Source organism: Saccopteryx leptura, chromosome 7, assembly GCF_036850995.1.
Source record: "Saccopteryx leptura isolate mSacLep1 chromosome 7, mSacLep1_pri_phased_curated, whole genome shotgun sequence".
In the NCBI taxonomy this organism is placed as follows: Eukaryota; Metazoa; Chordata; class Mammalia; order Chiroptera; family Emballonuridae; genus Saccopteryx; species Saccopteryx leptura.
Window position 1 is genome coordinate 17,316,385 of NC_089509.1, and position 19,057 is coordinate 17,335,441.

Here is a 19,057-nt window from a genome sequence, read left to right on the forward strand (position 1 = left end):
GAGAACAGGGAGTTTGGTGGTAGCGGGCTCCACCTGCAAAGCACTGTGGTCAGTATATGTGACATTTGTCTCTGTGCTCTCACACCTTACCATACAATCTTCCCTGTCTCTAAACTCTGCCCCCCATTAATGCTTCATTTATCTGTCATTGTCACTTAGGAGCTCAGCTATATGAATGTTTCTAGAAATATCCCAGAAGTCTATATTGCAACCTGTTAACAAATGATGCCATGTTAATGTGAAAGTTGATTTTGGTTGGAACTGTAGAGAGGTGTTCTTATGCATTCCTGAGATACCTGAAGCTGCTTGTCCTTATCCTAAATGGCCCAAAACTATTATCCTTTTTGTAGTTTGTGTGTGTGTATATGTGTGTGCTGTCATCTTTACTAGGAAGCCATTCTACTTCTAAAATTCCTAATCTATTACTATTAGAGTAGAACCAAAGTTTACCAGGAGAAACTAAATAACCAGATAACCAGACTTGTTAAATCAGTGACCTTAGTTTTATGCAAAAGACTTAGTAAATAGTCTAAGAGTTCTTTAAAGTTGGAAGTATCATGCTACCTGATCCCAAATTATACTACAAGGCTATAGTAATTAAAGAGCATACTACTGGCATAAACACAGATAGAGGCCAAGGGAACAGAATAGAAAGTCCAGAAATAAATCCACGCCTATACAGTCAATGAACACATGACAAAGGAGGCAAGAACTTTCAATGGCTTAAAGACAGTCTATTCAATAAATGCTGTTAGGAAAATTGGACAGATATATGCAAAAAAATGAAATTGTACCACTATCTTGTACCAGATACAAAGAATAAACTTAAAATGTTTAAAGACTCGAATGTAAGACTTGAAACCATTAAATTCCTAGAAGAAAACATGGGTAGTAAAATCTCGGGTTCTCTCAGCAACATTTTTCTGCTGTATCTCCTCAGGCAGGGGAAACAAAAGAAAAGATCAACAGATGGGACTATGTTTATTTTCATAGCAAAGGAGTCCATCAACAAAATGAAAAGACTACATACTGAATGAAAGAAGATTTTCACCAAAGATACATCGATAGAGGTTAATATCCAAAATCTACGTATAAAGAACTCAGACAGCTCAACATCCCTCAAAAAATTCAATTAAAAAGTGGGCAGATGACCTGAATAGACACTCTGCAAAGAGTACATACAGACAGCCAATAGACATATGAAAAGATGCTCATCCTCACTAATCATCAAAGAAATGAAAAGTGAAACTACAATGAGATATGACCGTACAGCTGTCAGAATGGTTATCATTAATAAAGCAACAAAGCACGTGTTGCTGAGGTTCTGGAGAAAAGGAAACCTGTGTGCATTGTTGGTGGGAATGCAGATTGGTGCAGCCATTGTGGAAACAGTATTAGTCTCTCAAATAATTAAAAATGAAACTGCCTTATGACCCAGCAATTCCACTTCTGAGTATTTATCCATAGAAACCTTAAACCCTAATTCAAAAGAATATATGCACCCCTGTATTCAATGCAGCATTATTTACAATAGCCAAGATTTGGAAGCAACCCAAGTGCCTACCAACAGACTACTGGATAAAGAAGGTGAGGTCCATATATATGATGGAGTATTACTTGGCCATATAAAATAAAGAAATCTTACCATTTGCGACAGCATGGGTAGACCTAGAAAGTAGTGCACTAAGTGAAATATGCCAGCCAGAGGAGCACAAATATCATATAATTTCACTTATATACGGACTCTAAAGATCATAACAAATAAACAAAACTAACAGATTCAGATGCATGGCTGCCAGAGGGGAGGAGGTGTGGGGGCTGGGTGAAACAGGTGAGGGGATTGAGAAGTACAAATCAGTAGTCACCAAACAGTCACGGGGATGTAAATACAGCATAAGGCATGTAGTCAATAATAATGTAATAATTATGTATGGTGTCAGATAGGTACTGGAAATATCAGGGGAACATGTTGTAAAGTGTGTGCCTGTCTAACCACTAGGCTGCACACCTGAAACCAATACAAAATAATGTTGAATGTAAACTGTAATAGAAAAATAAAATTAAAAAGGTAGTCTGAGAGCTCTTGAAGAGTGACTGTGGTATCCTTCTGACATACCCTCTGTGTCCTGTTACTACTTTTAAGGACCTCGTGATTACCTTGACCCATCAGGATAATCCAGGATCATCTCACCATTTTAAGGTCAGCTGGTTAGCAACCATGAATTCCATCTGATGCCTGAATTCCCGTATGCCCTGTAATGTAACAGGTTCTGGCGAGGACAGGGACTTACCATATTCCCCCATGTGTAAGACGTACCTTTTGGGGAAAATTTGAGGTCTAAAACTGGGTGTGTCTTATACAGTGGTTGTAGATTTTTTTACTTGCATTTCTCACTTTTTCATGCTTGTTTTTGCGCTCATTGTTGGTTTTAACTTGCATTTCCCGCTTTTTTGCGTTTGTTGTCTTTTTTTCAAATTTCAGACCCCATAATGAAGGTGCATCTTATACATGGGGAAATAAGGTATTTGGAGGGCCACTGTTTTCCTTACCACAGCTATCTTGTTTCTTTTTGTTCTGCTTACCATCTTAGCATGTTTAGTTCCAAAAGGTATTAAAATATAGGGAGAATAAAATACACTTAAAATTAAGTAAGGAAAGAAAATGAGGTAAGGAGAAAATCAGAATAGGAAAATATACCAGGTTACTTCCTGGAAGTAGACTGTGGTTTTGGCTTTGAGCTTTACCTAGCGCTTCTCCTGAAGAGAGAAGCGGTGTCTGTCGTATTTCACTGTGTCAATGAGTAAAATCTGTCCGGCAGTTCAGAAACCGAGATGAATATTCTTGATACTGTGATGAAGGAGAACTTTGATCTCTAGCTCCTCCTGGATACATGAAGTCTTAAGAGTAAACCCATTTCCAGGTTTATGGTAAAGCCAGCAATATGGTTCACCTGGCCTTTTTCTCTTCTCTTCTCTTCTCTTCTCTTCTCTTCTCTTCTCTTCTCTTCTCTTCTCTTCTCTTCTCTTCTCTTCTTTTCTTTCCCTTTTCCTGTCCCCTTTTCCCTCTCTCATCCCCTCCCCCTTCCTCTTCTCTTCCCTTTCCTTTCCTTTTCTTTCTATAGTAGGTTAAATACGCATTGCTTTGATATTTCTCCCAACACATATGATGCAGGGCCAGGCCAGATCCCGGGGTATGAAATACCCAGAGCAGAGGTTTTCGCCTGGTTGTTCCCAGGCTGTGGGGCTTGACGGTACCCTGAGCTTTTATTATAAATGGCAGTGATGTCTGATTTTCTATTTCTGTTTTTGAGGGTCATTAAATAAAATATTTATTTACATATATAATTCTTTGATCTCTCTTTAAGATAGAAGAGTTGTAAAACCTATGAGCATTTATCAAGAGCTTAGATCATGAACAAAGATACTCTGCACTGTCTTCCTGATATTTAGAAACACCATAGGTGTTTTTTCTTTTTGCTTGCTAGCTTGTTTTTGTTTTTGTTTTAGCAAGAGAGACAGACAGGAAGGGAGAGAGATGAGAAGCATCAACTCATAGTTTCGACACCTTAGTTTTTCATTGATTTGTGCCTTGACTAGGGGGCTCCAGCCAAGCCAGTGACTCCTTGCTCAAGCTGGTGAGCCTGCACTCAAGCTGATGAGCCTGCGCTCAAGCCAGCATCCTTGAAGTTTTGAACCTGAGTCTCAGTGTCCCAGACCAATACTCTATCCATTGTGCCACCACCTGGTCAGGCAACCATGAACTTTTTGAAAATGATATGTTACCATAGAAATACATTTTTATATTCGTAATGGACTGTTAGTTAAAGACAGCATGCATGAGGAATATCATTAAGCATTATGCTGATAATTCGGCCATTTTCTTCTAGGTTATCTTCCTTCCAGCCATAGTTGCAATCATCTGATCAGAATTCATTTGGCGGATCTTATACTGTTTCTTAAAAATCAATATTTAGAAAGAACATGTTATAACTGTTATACTACTTTATAAAAATTTTATTAGAATTAAGCATTCATGCACCTGCAATGTGTTATTTGTGGAGAAATGTTTTCAAAATAGCTGCTGGAAACCACCTGTCTTCCTGATATTTAGAAACAAAACAGAAAAAATATAAAAATAAATGTGTGGGGGTTTGGAGGTGCCAATTAATCATACCTTTCCTCCCTCCTGTGTTCTGAACTAGAGGAAATAGAGGAAGCCAGATGCGGACTAAAGTACAGCAGCTTTATTAGAGTAAAGCTGAGTTGGAAATGTGTCTTGGGTGGAAACGTTCTTGATCCGCCCTAGATGACTCCACACCTCTGCCCCAGTGGTGGTGGGCAGTACGGGTAGTATGCCCTCTGTAGGGTTGAGAAGCTCTGTCCATTTAACATGTGAGGAGCAGGAAGAGGGAGAGAGCGCACATCCCCTGAGGGCAGGAAGCCCCCCAACACCATCACCCAGCTTCGCTGCTGGCCTTCTTCCCCCCGCAGCTGTGCGTGCTCCGCGTGGTGGTTTCTTCTGCGAAATGGAGCCCCCATTCCTTGTGAAAACACCCAGAGGGGAAGCAAGGAGTCCTCCCTGATGAACCATTTGGTTTGTTTTTAAATTCAGATGCAAGAAATCCAGATGTTGGGCAGGTTCTTATCTAGTTTTGATGCCATGGCCAGTATTAGTGCTGTCTGGTTTTGAATAAACATTTGGTCTCCACACCAATTGTATACTAATAAGATGTAATTTTAGAATTGATTTTATTGACAAATCATCCTTTTTTACCTTCAGAATTATATTCTGTGTGTTACAGGCTAAATGGGCAAAGAGTAATTGAGTAATTTTTCATTGATCATTTTGAATATTAACAAAGATGTTATCAAAATGAATGAGCTTCATAAACTTGAATATCTTGTTTCAAAAATGAAATATAATTTTACCTTAATCTGTATTTATCATATATATATAAAAAAATTAAGAAATGATTTAAAAGTTCCTAAAGGGTGTGTGTGTGAGAGAGAGACTGGTACCGATAAAGGAGCTCATGTGTCGCAAAAGGGTGGGCAAAGTCCATCTAGAAAAATGGATGGATTCTGTATGCCTAAGTCATTCTTCAAATATAGTTTCTTTCAGCAAAGCTTTGAAAAGTTTCCAATGGCCACAAAGTAGTTATGTGCCCAGGAAAATAACATAATTAGAGGCATTTCCAGAAACTTTATTGGTTGACATCATCTTGTACAGACTTAGGACACCTAATAAGATGCTTACCCTAACTGAAGGCTGTTCCACTTTGAAGTCAACTGGAAAAGTAGTAATGATGGTTAAGCAGGTGTTCTAAAGTGAGCATTTCAGCAATTACAAAACAACAAAAACTCAGTAAATCCCTGGTAATGTCTAACTTTGAGCAATGCAAAGTATGTATATGGTGGGAAGCTGCATACGGTAATTTACTATATGGAGTTTTTTGTTAACAGTTAAAAGTCGGAAGACGGGTATCCAAACTGTGTCCTTGATTTTAGCATAATGGATCACAACCCTGCATCTAGAAAGCACAACCAGTTGGCCCTGGCCAGGTGGTTCAGTGGATAAAGCATCATTCTAGTCCTCAAGGTTGTGGGTTCAATCCCCAGTCAGGGCACCTATGAGAAGCAATCAGTGAATACACAAATAAATGGAACAACTAAGTAGAACAATTAGTTGATACTTCTCTTGCTTTCTCTTTTTCTCTTTCTCTTTCTCTCTCCCTCTCCAAGGATGTATTAATTCTCATGTCTAGCTGTGTATTAAAATCACCTAGGCAGCTTATAGTAACAAAGAGCACCCCTGCTGGGGCCACCCCTCAGATGAGGTGAATCAGAATATTTGGGCATGAGACCTGGGTGTTTTTTGGGAAGGAGCCCAGGGGATTCTAAAATGCATCTGGTGAGAGGCCCCGGTTTAAGCACTCCTTAACGCGGAGGGCAGGACACTCCCCAGAGGTGTTCCGCGGGAGCTTGAGTTAACTTAACATATGTGTAATCAAGGACTTGTGATCAGATCCCAGTCAGGTTGACCCAAGATGGATTTGCAGCATTTGGGAAAGTTGACCTTGGTTTATAAATTGGGAGGCAAGTAAACTTATCAACCAGCATTTGATGGCTGAGTTCCTCCCTAAGGAAATTCAGACCTGGGACATTATGACCCCGGATCTGGCAAAGCTTGTCGCCTTGAATCCCATGTGTGCTTCCTGTAACCTCACTTTAGAAGAGAAATTCAGTATAAGGTTCAAACGTGACGAGCCTCTGAGTAGCCATCTCAGATTGTGTGTACGTGCACGCACATTCACACCTTGTCACTCATCAGCTAGTTTAAAATTTTTTTATCCTGGTGGTCTTGATAGAATCAGGTGCTTGGAGGGCTGTCCCATTTTTGCAGGCAGTGCAACTAGAACAACCAGGAGGCAGGCCAGCACCAGCCTGTGTCCCTCCGAAGGTGGAGGACGCGGGTCCTGGGGCAGGGTGACTGGCTTGTGAAGTTCAGAGAGCGCTTGTTGAATAATGAGCTTTCTCTTGAGGGCATTGCCCCACTTTTTGGAAATAATTTTTACAATTTTTGTGATGGTGGGTATTTTTCTACTCCTGGGGCCATTTTGGGCCTGTTATCATTCATGGATATTTTCCAGATAGTCACCAAAAGTATGATCCTTAGAAAAAAAAACATGTTCATGCTGTACTTACTATAAAGTTGCTTTGTGGCTTTATTGTCCTTTGGCTCTGGATGAAAGCAAATCTCACGAGCATTTTCATTCAACACTGAGGAGATCCACCTAACAAATTTACACACTCTGATCTTTTCACAGATGATTCCTTTTCTTCCTCTTAAAGAGACATTATCGACCTGTCATAATGCGTGTTCCTGGTTTCCTGGGCTGGAAGCCAGATGGCAGCCCTTCTCTTTTTATGACTGCCGGTGTAGCACCATCCAGACTGCGTGTTCTCCAACGCTTCTTCTCTGTGCTGAGTTTATAGATTGGGATCTTTGTGGAACAAAGCCCCCAGTGCCATATCCTGATTAGGAAGTGGAGCACGTCAGTGTTGTCACTGCAGGATACAGGAGAAAATAAGGCTCATTTGTCAGTCATCTTGGGGCAGCGTCAGGGAGGGGCCTCCCTCTCATTTCTCTGTAGCTTCCAGTTCTAGCCCAGGGCACTGTGCCTGGTTGTCTTCGGGCCTCTGATTGGCTCCTGAGTTCACCTTGTCCTTGCTCCGCAGTCTGGTCCTGTAGACTAACCTTCTCTGAACCTCTTCCTGCCGGGTTGGCAAAGGCAGTGGCTCTCAACCGAGGTGCTTTTATCCCTTAGGACAGTGGTCCCCAACCTTTTTTGGGCCACAGACCGGTTTACTGTCAGAAAATATTTTCACGGACCGGCCTTTAGGGTGGGATGGATAAATGTATCACGTGACCGAGACAAGCGTCAAGAGTGAGTCTTAGACGGATGTAACAAAGGGAATCTGGTCATTTTTTAAAAATAAAACATAATTCAGACCTAAATATAAATAAAACAGAAATAATGTAAGTTATTTATTCTTTCTCTGCAGCCCAGTACCAAATGGCCCACTGACCGGTACTGGTCCGCGGCCCAGGGGTTGGGGACTACTGCCTTAGGGGACAATTGCAGTGTCTGGAGACAGTGTTGATTGCTGCAGCTGGGGTGGAGGGTACCTGTGGCATCTAGTGGCTCGAGGACAGGGAGCTGCCGAGCAGCCTGCAGTGCAGGGACAGACAGCCTGCAGTGCAGGGACTGACAGCCCGGAACAGAGAACTCTGCGCTTCAGAGGGCAGTTGTGCCCTTGTGCAAAGGGTTGAGTTAAATGGGTTTTAATGCCCTGGGTTAAATGGGTTGATTTCATTTTTCAGGGACTCGTGCCTTTTTATTTTTGTTTAGTGTTTTCAGAATTCTGTGGTTTCATTTTTTTGTTGTTGTTGATGGGAAATTCTGTCAACTGTGAATAACCTATGGGTTTGGTGAGTGAAACAGATGGAACATGTGAAGATCTTATCTGATCCAGGAGGGCCGCTTCCTCCTCACCCTTGTCCCCTTACCCCTTTGTCCACCTGCCAGTAATGTGCACACCCAAGAGGCTAAGTCAGAATAAAAGCATCCCAGGTTCCTTTCCAACTGTCTTCCCCACCCCTTGCGCCCTCTAGTGGAGATGGCGGTATGTGAGGTTGCCGTCTGACTAGGGTGGGAGCCGGCAGAAGGGAGGGGAGGGTCTTTTCTAGATACAGAGTCATTACTTGAAATTTTATTTTGCTATTGACACCAGATATGGAGCTCTAAATGACACTCAGCAGCCCTTGTATCTGCGAGGCAGATACCCACGTCAGCGGGTGGAAGTTTCCTTTCCCGGCCCACACTAAGAATGCAAGTGCAGCATAGTAAACAAAAACTCTGGGCACAGGCCTGTCTCTGTTTGATCTCTTCAAATATAAAACACGGTACCATTTAATACCCCAGACATTAAAAAGCCCTCCCTACAGCACAGGCCACTGCTCAGGCCAGGTCTGCCAACAGTTCATAGGGCTTATAGTAAAGCCAAGAAAAAGACTGAGTTACCAAAAAAAAAAAAAAAAAAAAAAAGGCCTCCCTAGGAATACCAGAGGTGTGTTGTTTTAGCAGGTGTCTTTTAGCTCATGACTCAAAATAAGAATCATTTAGCCAGTTCTAAAGAGAATAGGCTGTTTTCACTTAGAGCGTGCTTTTCCTGTTTATAAAGAAAAGCTGTTGAATTCTTCAGAGGAGCGAGCGTGAAAAGTGAGAAAGAAGGGCCCTCGTCCATACCTGTTCCTGGCTCCTGGGTGCTTTTGCTCCTAGAGTGGGAGGGAGCTCAGTGGCTAGTACACCTGTCCAGGCGCCTCACTTCAGATCTGCGGCTGTTGCCAAGTGGGTCCTATGACTGGTTTCAGGTTGGTGGCACCAGGCTTATGTGTCCAGGCCATGGAGGGAAGTGAAGACAACCTCGGCATCTTCCTGGGATTTGGACTGACTTTGGAGGAAGAGCTGCTTTGCTTGTCTTTCCTTCTTCCTCCTCCTTTACCAACAGAAGATGACATATTTTGATCAAGAATTCCATCTCCCACCCAGACCTTCTGTCTTCCTTATACCAATAATTCAGTACATGTGAATTTTTCTTACTATTATCTGTTGATTCTCTCAACCCCTTGAGGTAGATGGGACGTTGCATTAGACTCACAGCTCCTCGAAGTCACCAGACTGTGGTTTCGGCCGTGTGTTTCACATTCTGTCTCTTACATCTTGAGTTTCTGCAGGTGGCTGGTCAGCATAGCCGGCTCCTATAATAATATCACATTAGGAAGTAGGACTGGGGCTTGAGCACACGTGAGTACTGGTTCGATCCTGACTCTGACTGGGCAGCAGAGCGCTCTCTGGGCCACAGGGTCCTCCTCTGTGAATTGAGAGTTTGTACTTGATTTTTATTTTTTGAAGCAAAATCTAATGTCTTCTAGTCTGTATTTTAAAAAAAAAATTTATACATTTTAATTCATTATATTTTCTTTTGAAGTTGTTTATTAGGCAAGCAAACTGCTCTGGTGAAGTTTTTGGTAAGATGGTGTGCAGACATCTCAAAGGTAGCGTCCAGCTGACTTATAAACCCAGTTCCAGTTGCACAGTAGTGGAAGCTCAGATCCATCCTGATTGCAAATAGTAATGGCTACTTTTTTTTTTTTTTTGTATTTTTCTGAAGCTGGAAACAGGGAGAGACAGTCAGACTCCCGCATGTGCCCGACCGGGATCCACCCGGCACGCCCACCAGGGGGCGACGCTCTGCCCACCAGGGGGTGATGCTCTGCCCCTCTGGGGTGTCGCTTTGTTGCGACCAGAGCCACTCTAGCGCCTGGGGCAGAGGCCAAGGAGCCATCCCCAGCGCCCGGGCCATCTTTGCTCCAGTGGAGCCTCGGCTGCGGGAGGGGAAGAGAGAGACAGAGAGGAAGGAGAGGGGGAGGGGTGGAGAAGCAGATGGGCACTTCTCCTGTGTGCCCTGGCCGGGAATCGAACCTGGGACTTCTGCACGCCAGGCCGACGCTCTACCACTGAGCCAACCGGCCAGGGCCAATGGCTACTATTTTTTAAAACAATTTTCCAAGCAGTCACATTGCCTTTAATGTAAATTGATAACAGAGGTTGGACGTGAAGTAGAGATTGTTTCAAAGTTGAGTCATTAACATTATCTAAGCTGTTTTACTTCTTATAATAAGGAAGCCAAACAGTAAGTCTCTGAAACGTATAACTTATGACTGACTCTTATCTAACATTTAATTACCCATAGTGTTCTCTGTTGTATAATTTTATGTGAGTAGATACGTGAACCAGAATTCAATAAAACAAGTAAGCAAACAAGGCCATTGCAAAGTACTAATTGCCTGACCAAGTAACATAGAAATTCAGATTTCAAATTCCATATAGAAAAATAGCTAGAGAAGTCTTGTTCCGAACCTATACTGTATAAATTGATACATATATTCATTGTCCCAGTATCTTAAAATTTGGTATGCAAAATTTTTCCTAACGGATTTTTTAAAAAGAACAAAATTTAAACAAAGAAAAATAAAAATTATATTAAAACATTTGTGGAAACTTGAAATATCTCTGGTAACCCTGAAGTCCTTTGGACCAGTTTAAAAACCAATAACTAGAATCTCTCACCTCTGCCCATCCAGCTCTTACAATGTTCTGTGGTTCTACAACTTTCCCCGTTTTGTGTGAGGAGGCAGACAGGGGCAGATAGACAGGAAGGGGGAGAGATGAGAAGCATCAACTTATAGTTGCAGCTCCTTAGTTGTTCACTGATTGCTTTCTCATATGTGTCTTGACGGAGGGGGGGGGGTGCGAGGGGTGGCACTCAAGCCGAGCCACTGACCCTTGCTCAAGCCAGTAGTAACCTTGGGCTTCAAGCCAGCGACCTTCGGGCTCAATCTAGCGTCCTTGGGATCATGCAGATAATCCAGCGCTCAAGCTGGATGAGCCTGCATTTTCCCATTTGAAGTGTATAATTCAGTGACCTTCAATATATCCACAGACCTGTGCATCCATCACTACAAATTTCAGAACATTTTCTTTACCCACCACCCAAATAAACCCACACGCCTTAGTTGTCACCGCCTAATACCCTATCCCCTGGAGTCCTAAGCAACTGCTGTTGTACTTGCTGTCTGTAGGTTTGCTTATTCTAGAAATATCATATAAATGGAGTCAGTATGGTTTTTTTTTCTTTTAAGATTATATTTATTGATTTTCTTTTTTTTTAGAGAGAAGAGGGTGGGTAGGGGAGAAGGAAGAATGATCAACTTGTAGTAGTTGCTTTTTGCATGTGCCTTGACCAGGCAAGCCCAGGGTTTCAAACTGCGACTCTGCATTCCAGGTCGACACTTTGTCCACTGTGCCACCACAGGTCAGGCAAGTGTGGTCATTTGTGATTGCCTTTTCTCACTTAGCATGAGGTTTTCTGGGATCATGCATGTCGTAGCATGTATCTGTACTTCATTTCTTATTCTTGACAACATTCCACTGTATTACTATACCACATTTTGTTTATCCATTTGTCAGTTGATGGACATTTGGGTTGTCTCATTTTTTGTCTGTTATATATAGTGCTGCTATGAAGATTAATGCACGAATCTTTGTGTGGACATAGTTTTCATTTCTCTTGGGAGAATTCCCGGGTTGTTCTGAATCATATGGTAACTCTGGGCTTAACCATGCGAGGAACTACCACACCAGCTGCACAGCCGTCCGTTTCCACGAGCAGCAGCCTTCAGTTTCTCAGCGTCCTCACCAACACTTGTTCTTATATGCCTTTTTTGATGATAGCCATGCTAATGAGTGTGAATTGGCATATCATTGTGGTTTTGACTTGCATTTCCCTAATGGCTACTGAGGTTGAACACCTTTCCATGTGCCTTTTATTTTTTGAATGAAGAGAATTGGCCCATTTCCTTGCCAAAGACCTTTGACCACATTTGGAAAGGTGGAAGCAAGATACTGTGTTGACTAGTGAAAGGGGGAGTGGGAGAGTGAATGCTGCCCTTTTAGGAAATACAGGAATAGAGGAAATGCATGTTAGGGTGATTAAGTGGCAGTGATTAATCTAGAAGCTTAGCTGATTGCAGAGACTTGGTGCAAACTTCTTTCTGGAGGAGAACAGATGAAGTCATGGTCCTGGGCTGTCTTCACTCTGGTTGGCAACAAGGCCTTCTGAGATATACGGTCCAGTTCTTTCTGTGCCTATCAGATCCACTTGGCAGAAGGGTCCAGCTCTTGGAAAGTCTGGAGACAGGCAGATTCTTGGCCTGACAACTTTTAAGTCACTGTTGTTCTGTGGCCTCTTGATTAGTTGTGTGATCATTACTGATGATCATTATTAGGCTCTTTAACTCTCTGGGGAGGATTGCTGCCCTGTATTCCTGTAGAACAGAGGGGTGTTGTTGGGCAGATAAAATATATTATGCTCACTTTGTTAAAGATGGCGCTTCCCATGTGGAAGCCCATCGACCAGGTGATATTAGTTGCCCTTCTTGCTTGGGATGGGCATGATTAGATTAATATGTGTTGGGGGAGGGCTTTCACGTCAGAAGGTTTTAAAAGAAAGAGAGATCACGTTGTTCCGGGAGAAGAGTGATTACATTCTGGGAGGAGGGCAGATAAGATAAAGGCCATGTGGAGGAGAAGAGAGGCAGCCAAGATGGCAGAATGCTGAAGGAGAAGCCAGTTTGTGCAGTTTGTGCAGAGAGAAGGAGATGGGGAACAGAGGTGAATAAGGCTAGTGAGCTAGAAACCTTTGATTCTAGGAAACTTGGATAAGTCAGTAGCTTTGTGAACACTGAATGAGTGGGTTTTGGAGCCCAGTGTGTGTTTTTACTTGCCCGCTGGGTACAAGCTAGGATTAAAGGTAATGGCCCACCAGTTCTTGGCTCCGTTGTTGCATTACCATCTGTCCAAATCTAATGCAAACCTGCATGGGCCAGGCAGCTGTGATGGTGGCCGTGGCTGCTGCCTTTACAGGTGTCTCTCAAATAATCATTTTGAAAAGTCTTTTAAATTCAATCGACTTAAAAGGAATTGTTAGATGACTTCTAATTCTCTGTCTGTGCTATTTATATGCTGATAGAGTTGCTATTATTTCAAACTATAGATTCCACTGGACAAAATATTTCTAGTAGTTCTATAGTCACTTAAAACCTGGGCTCTCAATAATCAGGACTGTGCTCTAAGCTTTTTAGAGGTAGGGATTTTTACTTCAAATTGGTATCACTCTGAGCTGGAATGCTTCAACCTTGGCTGGGTTTCTTGACCGTCTGTTTGCACCCAAATGCACCGTGGGTGGTTCTGGCTCTCCGGAGGCCACGGCGGAGAAGAGCAACCCCTTCCACGGGAGTCCAGTACTTGGCCCTCAGCTTCTGCTTTGCTCAAAATGCAACCTTGAGCTGTTTCTTCAGGAGATTTATTGAGGAAGCAGAGTAGGACTTCCTGTCTGAAGGCTTTTGGGGCTCTCTCTTAAAATAGCAAAAGAAAATTACCGCGAGACTGTCTTTCTTGGTATGGCACCTAGCGTGCTCGCGCTGGGAAAATCCCTTCAACCCGAGGTGAAATCAACTCAGCAGAGTGGGTTACCAAGAAGAAAGCGCAGCCACGTCCTGGGGAACTGGGGGCAGTGCCCAGTTAGAGCAATGGCTTTTAGACAGCAGCCCCTGAGGGAGGCTCTGTCCTGTTCGTTGCTTGGGCCCAGAGCCCAATGGCAGCACCGCTCTCGGCCTGTGCTTGTAGAATGAAAGGTGGGAGCAAGGGCGGCAGGTGCTGTTCAGCTGTCCGCATTTAGAGGACTGAGGAAGTGCCCTGTGCCCAGGTGACTAGTTCACTTAGTCATTGGGAGTTTTATTGTGCCTCTGTCATCAATGTCTTTTTCTGAGAAGGTATGTGGGGAGTCCCGTAGAGGATATTGTGGGATCCCACACAGGAACTGGCGGGACAGCCGAGGTAGGCAGACAGCGTCTCAAAACTGCAGACTAGGAAGGAGCATTGTAGGCCCGAGCGGTGGGGCATGTGGTCTGAGCAGTTGGGACTGGGGCTATGGCTGGGCTGGGGGAATGGCTGGGTCTGGCTTGTCAGTGTGATGTGGGCAAGGCCAGCCAGGTAGAGGGAACAGCCTCAGTGAAGACTGACTGGGGGGCCCTGGGAAGGAGCAGCAGGTTATGGAGACAGCAGACCAGCCAGAAGGGATGGCTGGAGAGACTTCGCAGGGGTTAGAGTCGTGTGGGATGGAGTTCAAGCCACCTTGTGTTGGCAGTGTGGTGGCATGGGACCCCTCTGCCTGAGTCGGGCTCTCAGACTTGAGCAGGCGTCAGAGTCCCCTGAGGACTTGTTGAAGCACAGGTTGCTCTCTCTGCACACCTTCCCTGGAGCTACTGAGTCGGGAGGTCTGGGATGGTGCCTGAGACTCGCATTTCCCACTTTGGCTTCTGTGGCTGCTGAGTTAGAGACCCCAATTTGAAAACCACTGGCCTAGAGTTTTCTGTTAAAGGTCAATAGTAATTGTTTTAAGCTTTTGAGCTACATAGGATTTTTGTCACTTCTCCTTTGTCACTTTCTCAATCCTTTTAGCACATACAAGCCATTCTTGGCCGTAAACAGGCTGGTGGCGGAGGAGGGGTAGCATAGGGAAGGCAGGGTCTGATTTACTGACTCTTGAGCTGTCCCTGGATGACCTGTCCTCCGCTACAGAGCGGGCGGACCTTTGTCAAGTGCATCCTGCTATGCCTTTGTTTTTTTCTTTTCTAAACCAGACATAATGATATTAATAGTTCTTACCTTGTAGGACTCAGAGTTCAATGAGCGAAGGCACAAAAAGTATTTACCGTAATATGTGAGACATACCTAGAATTTTCTTATTATTTACTATTAGTATTAGTAGTTGTACTACCCACTACCGATGACTCTGTTGACAGGTGAGGGAAACAGTGAACTAGGAAGACCAGCATAGATTCCCTGCATGGCGGATTCTGAAAGCTAATAGCTCCAAGGTTCTGTTCCTCATTTTTTTTCCTTTTCCTTTTTTTCTTCTCTGTCTCTCTCTCTCTCTGTCTCTCACTCATTTTTCCCTCTCTCCCTCCCTCCCTCCCTCCCCCCATCTATCTTCCTTCCTTCCTTCCTTCCTTCCTTCCTTCCTTCCTTCCTTCCTTCCTTCCTTCCTTCCTTCCTTTCTTCTTTTGTACAAGAGGGGAGATAGGTAGATTACTGCCTGCACTCCTACTGGGTATACACCTGGCAACACCTTCTGGGCCAATGCTTGAGTACCAAGCTATTTTTAGCACCCGAGGCTGATGTGCTCCAACAGAGCCATCCTCAATGCCCAGGGCCATACTTGAACCAGTTGAGCCATTGGCTGCAGGAGGGAAAGAGGGAGAAGAGAGGGAGGCAGAGGGAGAAAAGAGGGAGGCAGGGAGCAGCAGATGGTCACTTCTTCTGTGTGCCCTGACTGGGAATCGAACCCGGGACGTCCATATGCTGGGCCAACAATCTACCCACTGAGCCACTGGCCAGGGCTTGTAATCATTTCTTTTTTTCTTTTTCTTTTTTTTTTTTTTTTGTATTTTTCTGAAGCTGGAAACGGGGAGAGACAGTCAGACAGACTCCCGCATGCGCCCAACCGGGATCCACCCAGCATGCCCACCAGGGGCGATGCTTTGCCCACCAGGGGGCGTCGCTCTGCCGCGACCAGAGCCACTCTAGCGCCTGGGGCAGAGGCCAAGGAGCCATCCCCAGCGCCTGGGCCATCTTTGCTCCAATGGAGCCTCGGCTGCGGGAGGGGAAGAGAGAGACAGAGAGGAAGGAGGGAGGGGGGTGGAGAAGCAAATGGGCACTTCTCCTATGTGCCCTGGCTGGGAATCGAACCCAGGTCCCCCACACGCCAGGCCGACGCTCTACCGCTGAGCCAACCGGCCAGGGCCTGTAATCATTTCTTGTTAAGCAGTTTATGAAGACGAATCCTTTGAACTGAAACATAGGCGCACTTTGAATACATCCAGTGTTAGTCTCTCATGGGAGACCCCTCTGAGCCTTTCCCTAGTATCTGGTTGCATTAGTATTGAAACCATACCTTTTTCGTGGCAAATTGAAGTACAGTTGATATACAATAGTATATTTGTTTCAGGTGTACAACACCCTGATTTAACATTTGTATCTTAATGATGTGACGGGCAGAGGAAGCTGCCTTTTAACCTCATTTGGCCCTGGGTTGTAAGTGAAACAGCCACCGAGAAGCAGGCCGCCGTGCACGCCACAGGTCTGGTGCTGGTGGAAGGAGTAAGGTGCAGCTCTCCCTCACGGTAGCTAGGGCAGAAAGACGGCTGGTGGCCCTGGCATAGCCTCTCTGCGCTGGTGCCTGAGAGGGGTCACCTGTCGGCCCAGAGATTCAGCTCCTTGCACACTGCTAATGAAAGCTGGCCGTGCATGAGTAACGCAGGGCTCTCTCCCCTCTCCTTATCTGATTACTCCTGGGGGGGCGTCCACTTTCTTGCTCACCTCTCCAGCTGCCTGCTGTGATCCTTACCTGAGCACATAATAATGACTTTGTCAGCTCGCCTTACAGAGGCACAAAAGTGCCTGGTGGTGATATGACTCCACCCTCCACTTGGGTTTCTGCTGACATTCAGTGAAGTATCCTGCAATCTCCTCCCCACCTTTCAAAGCAAACTTCCTGTTTTGAATGTGGTCCAGACTGGAGCAGCTCCGCCACACCTGTGAACACACTCCGACATACGTTTCCTCCTCTGTATTTGTACAGCTTTCTGTCACCTCGCCAGAGTTCCCCTCTTAGCTTACAGATCTTGAATCATAACAGAAGATACTGAACCAGCAAATTAAGAAAAAAAGGAAGTTCACGTTTTAGAGTTATTTGAGTGAAAACAGGGGTTCTGGTTTATTTTACCGTGTTTTGCCATGAGTGCTGTGCTAACATTCTTCCTCCTTCACAGCAGAATGGAAGAGAGGAGAGGAAATTGGCTGACGCAGGAGCCGGAGTGAGACGGACAAACCCACCATGAACCTGTGTCTCCCTTCTGTGCGTTAAGAGCCAGCGGCAGGTGAAGTTGCCGGAGAGCAATGGCTCTCTTTACTCCGTGGAAGTTGTCCTCTCAGAAGCTAGGCTTTTTCCTCGTGACTTTTGGCTTTATTTGGGGTATGATGCTCCTGCATTTTACCATCCAGCAGCGAACTCAGCCCGAGAGCAGCTCCATGCTGCGTGAGCAGATCCTGGACCTCAGCAAGAGGTACATCAAGGCACTGGCAGAAGAAAACAGGAATGTAGTGGATGGGCCATACGCTGGTGTCATGACAGCTTATGGTAAGTGCCGTGCTTCTGGGGCTTCCGATGGAGTGTGGCTTTGCCTCAAAAGGACCCAGAGGCTCTCAGACTTGGTGTTGTCGTGGATTGAGTATATCCCTTGCCACTCATTGCCTTCGTGGCAGTGAATTGCACACAGAGGGCCACTTTTAGAATGTTAAGCAGCACCCTTTGGGAGAGTCTCACCCTTGTGCACACTGACACTCAGCCCCAGGAGCGATGGGCAGAGCAGTTAGCATTTCCACTGCTTGTGTTTGCAGCTCGCTCCTCCTCCCTCAACACATTTCTGAATTGCATTATCTCATCTGGGAGTGTGATCAGAAATGTAGAAAAATATTCCCATTATCTTTCCCCAAACAAAACTTAATTAGAACTGTTGCATTGAGGTAAGGAGGCTGGGGAGGAATGTTTGTGGATGCCAAGAAACTCAGAGCCAATGTGTGCCTCTGGCCAAATTGCAGGACAGAAGGGCTGCGTGCGGCTAATAGCTTTAACCTCCGGCTTCTTCGGGGTTTATTACTCTTGTTTCTTGCCCTTGTCTCTGAGTGTCCTTGTGTTCAAAGAAATCTTTTTGTACTCATTGCTTTATTTGTCAGGTGCTTTAAATCCTTTTTAAAATAAGGTTGACTTAAAAAACATACACTTGGAATATCATTTATTTTTCTTTTGGCAAAAGTTATGCTTAATATAGAAAAAGTTGGAAGCTGAGACAAGCAAAAAAATAGGGAGAAAAAAATAAAATTATAAATCTGATATGCTAGGAATTAACCACAGTGGGCATTTCAGTATATTCTTTCTTTCTTTCTTTCTTTCTTTCTTTCTTTCTTTCTTTCTTTCTTTCTTTCTCCCCCCCCCCCCTTTTTTTTTTCATTCTGCAGCATTTGTGCTTCTGGGTCTGTTTCCCTTTCTCTGTATAACACCTGGTTGAAACATTTGCTGTGGCTTGTGTGTGATTCTAAACCCAATCCTCCATGAAGATGTATATGAATGTTGTTTTTTTCAAAATTAAACATACAATTTTATCCCAATTAACAGATTTTTTTGTAAATAATTTCAGATAATGTCAATGCATATATAAACATGCGTGTGCACAAAATGTGTATATATTTTAATTTTTTAATTAATTTTAATGGGGTGACATTGATCAATCAGGGTACACAGGGTCAGAGAAGACAATTTGACTTTGGGTGATGGATATGCAACATAATCAAATGTCAAAATAACCTGGAGATGTTTTTCTCTGAACCTATGCTTTCTCTGAGTATATGCTTTCTGATACTTCATATATGCCTATAAAAATATATTTACAAACATATAGACACAAAATACTTACAAAAACATATATACATAGATATAACACAAAAATTGGATCCTACAGTCACTCTCCAGCTCTCCTGTGGTCACTGAGTATTGGCATGCACTTGGTCTGTGGGATGGCCTGTTCTTCCGTGACAAGTCTAGTCATTGAATGGAGACTTCAGTAGCTGCATGGTTTGAGACCCTGAGGTATAATATAAATGAGAGACACAAATAGGGTTGGGTGAGGAGTAAAAGGTTGGTGTTCCAATCAAGGAATGTTTCCTGATGTATATGGAGTTCAAATGATGATTCCTGAAAATGTATAATGACAGGTTGAAGCTTGAGTTCAAGTACAGGAAATCATACTCACTTT

At 44.0% G+C, this 19,057-nt stretch overlaps 1 protein-coding gene across 8 annotated transcripts in view; it reads left to right on the top strand.

Moving 5' to 3' along the window:
• MGAT5 (alpha-1,6-mannosylglycoprotein 6-beta-N-acetylglucosaminyltransferase) overlaps positions 1-19,057 on the top strand; it is a 374,609-nt gene that overhangs the window by 131,134 nt on the left and 224,418 nt on the right. For 6 of the 8 annotated variants that reach the window (XM_066346312.1, XM_066346320.1, XM_066346315.1 and 3 more), the window contains exon 2: positions 17,018-17,385. In XM_066346312.1, coding sequence (XP_066202409.1) covers positions 17,145-17,385 — 241 coding nt within the window. In that variant the 5' untranslated portion in view covers positions 17,018-17,144. The remainder of the gene's footprint in view (positions 1-17,017; positions 17,386-19,057) is intronic. The other 2 variants (XM_066346314.1, XM_066346316.1) reach the window with 1 other exon arrangement.